Here is a 6,046-nt window from a genome sequence, read left to right on the forward strand (position 1 = left end):
ATTTTGCATGTAGGGCAGTTCGCTTGTGCCGACAGTGGGTGCTAACAGCTGAATTAATGATCGATTACGCGACTCAACGCGCTACAACGCATGCGTGTAGGTTCCGTTGGGGGCGTCCTCATTCAGATCTGGCGATGACAAGACGGCTAAGACGCCCAGTTCCAGCGGCTATGGCACCCGCACTCCTGCTGCCTCACCATCCGCATCTCCCTCCTCAGGGTCCATGGGCCCTGTTGGCGCCGTGGCAACGCCAAACCTGCGGCTGGACCAGTTCACTGCAGTCAACACCTCCGAGGACCAAGCCGCTCTCGAGCAGATCGTCGAGCGCGATAACGCACGGAAGCGCGCAAAATACGCCTGGGCCTACCGCGAGTCTGAACGCGCCAACGCGCCATTGGCGCTAACAGCAGGCGGGCATGCCACCGACGGCTACGGAACATCCGGGCAAGAACCTGCCACCCTGATCGGGTGGAAGCACATTCCAAAGAGTTTACTGTACTACCCTCCCGACCAACCTGACGGAGTGCCGCTTTCGAATGCGGAGCTGTCATTGCGATCGGCTGGGGCCGCTCCGAGTACAGTCACCAGCAACACGCGCTTTCCGTCCAAGCAGCCATCTGCGGCAGAAGCTACAGGGGACAGCGGTTCGCCGTCGACCATTCCGTCCACTGCCTCCGTTAGTGCCTCACCGGCGCCATCGTCTGTAAACGACGCAGGTGGGATCGCCAGCGCTGAGCGCTTCGGCGCCGGTCATCGCGCATCAGCCGCTGTGCAGCAGATTGGTGGCGGGCCCGCTTATAGCACAGTGGCGTCCCCCTCGCCTGCCCCTGGGGCCGATGGCACTCCCTTCATGACCTGGGGAGAAATTGATGGCACGCCTATGCGGCTCGATCATGAGCATCAAGCAGAGCCCACCGATGTCGCTTTCACGATGCACCGCCCGTCGAGGCGAGAGGAGATTGCCATGGTCATGAGCCGCACCGCTTCGCGCGCCAAGACTGCCAAAATTGCCAAAGATGCCGCGATCATGCACATGACTGGGTGCGTGTCTGCCTCCTCTCTCTTTTGCTACTTGGTGTGTGGTGTTTCGGCAAGATTCAGGCACCTCGCCTCGTTTGGAATGCATACCATAGGTTGTTGCCTTGAGTAAGGTGTTGGCCTGGGGCAGTCATTTCGAGCGGTGCGTTTTTGGACAGTTTTGAGGTGTTTGTACTGCTGAGACAATCATACTGGTTTGGGCAATAACGGCGTTTGGCACACAATGGGCTTGGGATGCCTCGATCTTGACGGAAGCGTGTGTGTTGCAGAACACCAAACAAGAAAGGCATAGGATTGTCGCCTGCAGCTCATCAGCTTGCAAAGAAGCTTCGAGGAACGTCTCCGTGGGTGCAGCCTGATATGCAGCTACGAGCCAGCTATGGGCATGCCACTCCGTCGCCAAGGCGCACATTGGATGAGTCTCCCATGCTTGCCAGAGGACTTGGAGATCTGACACCAACATTGCCTAAAAAGTGATCTTTTCACACTAGTTGTTGCACGCAATGGATTTAGCATAGAAGTCAACTTGTAACATAGCACACAAACAGCTGTGTGCACACGGCTTGAAACATCACATCACACTGGCCATGGAACCATGCGCAACGCAAATGGCAACCATACAAATCAGTCTGTTCAAATCATGCCTTGCCGAAAGCATTTTGGAAGCGCTTGACGGCTTCCAGTACATTCTCTCGGCTGCCAAAGGCGGAAACGCGGACAAATCCTTCTCCACCTGGGCCAAACCCACTTCCTGGGGTTGTCACAATGTCGCACTTGCTCAGAATCTCAGCAAATACATCCCATGAGTTACGTCCAGGGAAACCGACCCAAATGTATGGGGCGTTGATTCCACCATGCACTTCAAAGCCCATGTCAATAAAAGTCTTCCTCAAAATCTGTGCGTTCTCCTTGTAAAAGGCGATCTGGCTTAGCATTTCAGACATGCCCTGCACACACACCAGACATTCGAGCCATGTGCTTCACTCAAACGATCAAAACTCGTTCCACGGATGATACATCTCGTGTCACTCATGAGCACACCACGAGTCACGAAGTGGGTCGTATAGTAGTCGAGAGGCATCGGCATCTGTTAGGTGCCATGTAAACAACACTGAGTGTAATCCTCTCGTGCAATGCCTGGCTGAGTCATGGCAATGTCACCTTGAATATTGACATTGATTTAAAAATACTGGCGGACCGGAAAAGCAGATGTGAGATGGCACGTTAGGGCAGCGCGGGTTTCTTCTAACAGACTTAACACTAACTCGAGATTTGACTTTTCCTGCAATAGGCGTCAAGGGCTTGCGTGTTGTCAGCGTATGGGGGCAGACTCCGTCACCCATGCCTAAGGAGCTGCTCAAAAGCGTGCCCATCCCCACAATATCGCATGATGGTGAAACGGTTTAGAGAGAAGCAGTACCTGCTTGCTGAGGCATGCTAGCCCACCAGCTTGTGCGATGTTGGAGGCGCCATTGAAGATCGTCGTCATGATGCGAGTAAAATCCTGAATGACGGGGGTACCGCACGCGTACTGGAGCTTCTCTGGCACAACTGTCCAGCCCAGACGCACGCCAGTGAACCCGGCGTACTTCGAGAACGAGCATGTCTCGATAGCCACCTGCATAGAATGGGATTGGTGAACTGAGGAGTTGACAGGCCAACAGACATGCATATGCAAAGGCTCCCGCCGATTGATAACTCCAACTTACTTTGGGATGCGAGCGTTATGCAGGTATTCTCCTGTGCAGATGGCACAGCATAGGTGCAGCACATATGCTGCCAATGCATGAAGTGACGGAGACTGGCGTGCGCCCAGCATGTCTACACAGATAATGTTGATGTATCGCAACAAGATGTCCATGAGGAAGCGGTAGTGTTGCAAGAGGATGCATCCTCACCGCTTCCCCATGGGCGGCACTTCGCCCGCCCATGCATGAAACCATGCAGCAATTCCTGTTCACGCCCGGGCAAGAGACGAATGACGAGGCCCCATGTGGTTTAGAAAGACTCGTGTCCATGCATGGGAGCCCGGCCTCCCGCTGCATGATGATAATGCATCTTGTTACAACACTACCGCATTTACATGGGCATAGGCAACTTCAAGAACCATTTGTGAAGCACAGACAACTGCCGACAGCAAGTCGCTCACCTCATCTGCTCCGGGGATTTCAAAGATACTCTTAGGGCAGTTAGGGTCCTCGATGAAGAGAGCGTATGCCGCGTCATAGATGAGGATCGACTTGTTCTTCTTTACGAACGCAACCAGCTCAGTGAGCTGCGCTCGTGTGGCGGCCGCGCCCGTCGGGTTGTTGGGGGAGCAGAAGAAAACGAGGTCTGTCCGCTTGATGGTCGACAGGTCTGGGAAGAAATTGTTCTCGGGACGGCACACCATGTACTCCATCTGGTCGAAGCCACTCTTTTCCTCGTTGTACTCGCCGGTGTTGCCCAGAATGACAGACGAGTCAACATACACGGGGTAGCTTGGGTCCTGCAGTGAGTAAATCTCCATAAGCAGTGAAACAGGCATGAATTTGCACAATCCCTATGCAGACCGTGCTACAAACATTGGTTGTCAATGTAATAAGCGTTCGAAACGCTTTGACATTCGGTATGCACGCCCTTTGCAATCGCGCAAGTACCACTCCATTGTATGTACTGTGCAATCAAGCTCATCTGGGAGAAAAGATTATAAGATAAGAACAAGGATAGATGCTGGCACATCATCGGCGTCGTCGTCGTCATCACCAAATGCGCGGAAAGCACCTCATCTTGGCCCCACGTGTAGAGGCCATCCACCGCAATCTGAGTGGCGAACCGGTGCTTGGAGTACGTACAAGCGGGACAAAAGGACGGACACAACTCGACGCACAGAAAAATGCATGTGCCCCAGGAGAAAGCTGTACGAAACATTCGATGCAACAGCGGTGAGGCAAGCAAATGCTGCGAATCTTACCTGTGCGGCGACGGTTTGGCCCTTGCCGAACATGAGCTGAACGCGGCCGATGTCACACTTTGAGCCATCGGAAACAAACACCTCTGACGCCTTGACCTGGCCACCAGGGTAGAGGGTTGCCGCAATGGCGGCACGGAGCTCGTTCTGACCAGCCTCATTGCCATAGCCGCTGTACCCCTCCCTGGTTCCAAGCCGCAGGGCTGCATCCGCCATTGCCTGGGCAATGGTGGGCGTCAGCGGCTCGGTTGTGTCCCCAATGCCCAGGGAGATGATCTTGACATCAGGATTGGCCGCCGAGTGCGCGTTCCTGCGCTTGGCGATCTGCACAAGCTCGATACCCGTTCCACATGTACTTGCAGCGCTTACTTGGACTCGCCAGTATGCACTGCCGCACCACCATAGATACCACGCAGGCTGATGCATGAGAGGATGCCAGAATTTAACTTTTCAAGCAGATATTGCGCACGCGAAGCAATGGTTTTGTTGTGCCGGTGAGGTTGTGTTAAGGCTGTGGCTAGAGCGCACCTCTGGGAACAGGTAACCAGCCTTCAGCTTGGCAAAATTGGCATTCCTGTTCACGTTTGTTCCTGCAAGCCACACGTTCGTTTTGATCCCAATCAGGAGAACGAATCCTCTGCATGTGATTGTCACTGTGGCATCATCAATTTACCCGTCAGGCCGCCAATGTGACAGAAGCGCAAGCAAAGAAACGGAAAAACTAATACGCATCTACTAATATCTTCATTCTGCTTCCAGATCACCCGGGTTCAACGGCGAGCGTCTCTGAGCTGGACAATGACGCATTGACATCCTTACAGGGTTCTGTGGCCAACATTGACAAGTGTATACGCCCGACGGATCACAAGGACGAATGAAAATCTTTTACTAATGGCAAACAGCTCGCATGGTGGTGTATAATTGTTGGTGAAGTGATCAGCAGGTGCATACCTTCAGCTGAAACCCGGACGCATGCTGAGCGGCTTGTGCGCCTGCAAACAGGCGATAGGTTTGGTAAGTTTGCGCCATGGCATTGTCAATGCGTGCAGATACTTAACCGGTAAGATCATCTAAAATGAGATACAAGCAAACTACTTCGGCCACTGGCTGCAGATCTGCTCTCCGCATTGGGGTGAAATGCGTGTTGGCGGTACGCACACATCCCACCCTATCCGATTTCCAGGCGAAAGCGAGACCGGCTATTGAAGTGATGCTCAGGAGCACTCAACATACCCGCACAAGGCAACTCCACCAACCATCTTGATACCTGGACACCCGCTGAGTGCAACGCTGCTATCGGAGGCTTTGTCAAGTGCACTCCGTCGACAAAGCCACCCGGGATTGACAGCGTAAAGGGAAGTCCAAATACCAGTGACCTGCCTTTGTGTCTAAGCTCGGGTTGACGTAGCGTATTGAGAGTGACTATGCGACCTATCGCTGGATATTCGATGGAACTGGGGAATTTGTCATCGACCTGGAAAGCGACAGCAAGCCACAACATGGGTCCTGCAACAAATCGGCCTCAGAGGCAAATCCCATGTATTTCCCACCAACATTTGAAGTCCTGAACGGCCGCTGCTTTGCAAGGTCAGCCTCATCGCATGTCATGCGGTTGTTGACATCCTTTGTCCCTTGAGTTTCCACGTTATAGTTGTGAAACATGGCAGCGTCATTGCATCGCCCTCGGAATAAGGTAGTGGACGCTTATGAGGTGGAATGTCGACAGCGCAGAGCCTCGCCGCATGGCGCATTCATGGACGTGCTTGCGAGGAATGGCACAACATTCACCCTGCGAGCACAGCCAGTTGCCGACAAAGACATGGAGGCAATGGCATCCATGCTCAAACTCTCAAATATAACAGAGCTTGTTCTTCGAGAAATTCGTTTGAGCTCCAACACCTGGGTATCCGTTCTCAATAAGTGCTCGAGTTCTCCGCTCAAGGTTGTGCTGGCTGGATGCAAACTCGGTGAGTGCAACCAGGTGGACATCGCCACAGCGTGCGGACAGCTGCAGGCGAGTCATCTGGGTAGGAATTCCCGCAATTCTTGTAGCGTCCG

At 53.5% G+C, this 6,046-nt stretch overlaps 2 protein-coding genes across 2 annotated transcripts; one reads left to right on the top strand and one right to left on the bottom strand.

The window, feature by feature from the left end:
- The first annotated feature begins 223 nt into the window (after positions 1 to 223).
- LOC149808969 (uncharacterized) lies at positions 224 to 1,515 on the top strand. Its single transcript, XM_089995067.1, has 2 exons — positions 224 to 1,041; positions 1,308 to 1,515. Exons 1-2 carry the CDS (start codon positions 224 to 226, stop codon positions 1,513 to 1,515), a joined length of 1,026 nt encoding a protein of 341 aa, XP_089851193.1.
- Positions 1,516 to 1,676: 161 nt separating this feature from the next.
- On the bottom strand, positions 1,677 to 5,650 carry LOC149808970 (LL-diaminopimelate aminotransferase, chloroplastic-like). The gene is made up of 6 exons (XM_089995066.1): positions 5,463 to 5,650; positions 4,517 to 4,625; positions 3,992 to 4,312; positions 3,188 to 3,526; positions 2,459 to 2,656; positions 1,677 to 1,985 (listed from the first exon to the last, which is right to left on the bottom strand). Exons 1-6 carry the CDS (start codon positions 5,648 to 5,650, stop codon positions 1,677 to 1,679), a joined length of 1,464 nt encoding a protein of 487 aa, XP_089851192.1.
- Between the last annotated feature and the right edge of the window lie 396 nt (positions 5,651 to 6,046).

This window comes from Nuphar pumila, unplaced genomic scaffold (assembly GCF_984573655.1).
Source record: "Nuphar pumila unplaced genomic scaffold, dmNupPumi1.hap1.1 HAP1_SCAFFOLD_1943, whole genome shotgun sequence".
NCBI classification, from domain to species: Eukaryota; Viridiplantae; Streptophyta; class Magnoliopsida; order Nymphaeales; family Nymphaeaceae; genus Nuphar; species Nuphar pumila.

Bases quoted from the DNA above. Each gene is read 5' to 3' on its own strand.
- LOC149808970 (XM_089995066.1), bottom strand. From the start codon at position 5,650: ATGTTTCACAACTATAACGTGGAAACTCAAGGGACAAAGGATGTCAAC. The intron at 4,313-4,516 runs GTGCGCTCTAGC...GAGCTTGTGCAG, and splicing joins CTGGTTACCTGTTCCCAGAG to ATCGCCAAGCGCAGGAACGC. The intron at 1,986-2,458 runs GTACTGCTTCTC...GTGTGTGTGCAG, and splicing joins TAGCATGCCTCAGCAAGCAG to GGCATGTCTGAAATGCTAAG.
- LOC149808969 (XM_089995067.1), top strand. From the start codon at position 224: ATGGGCCCTGTTGGCGCCGTGGCAACGCCAAACCTGCGGCTGGACCAG. The intron at 1,042-1,307 runs GTGCGTGTCTGC...TGTGTGTTGCAG, and splicing joins GCGATCATGCACATGACTGG to AACACCAAACAAGAAAGGCA.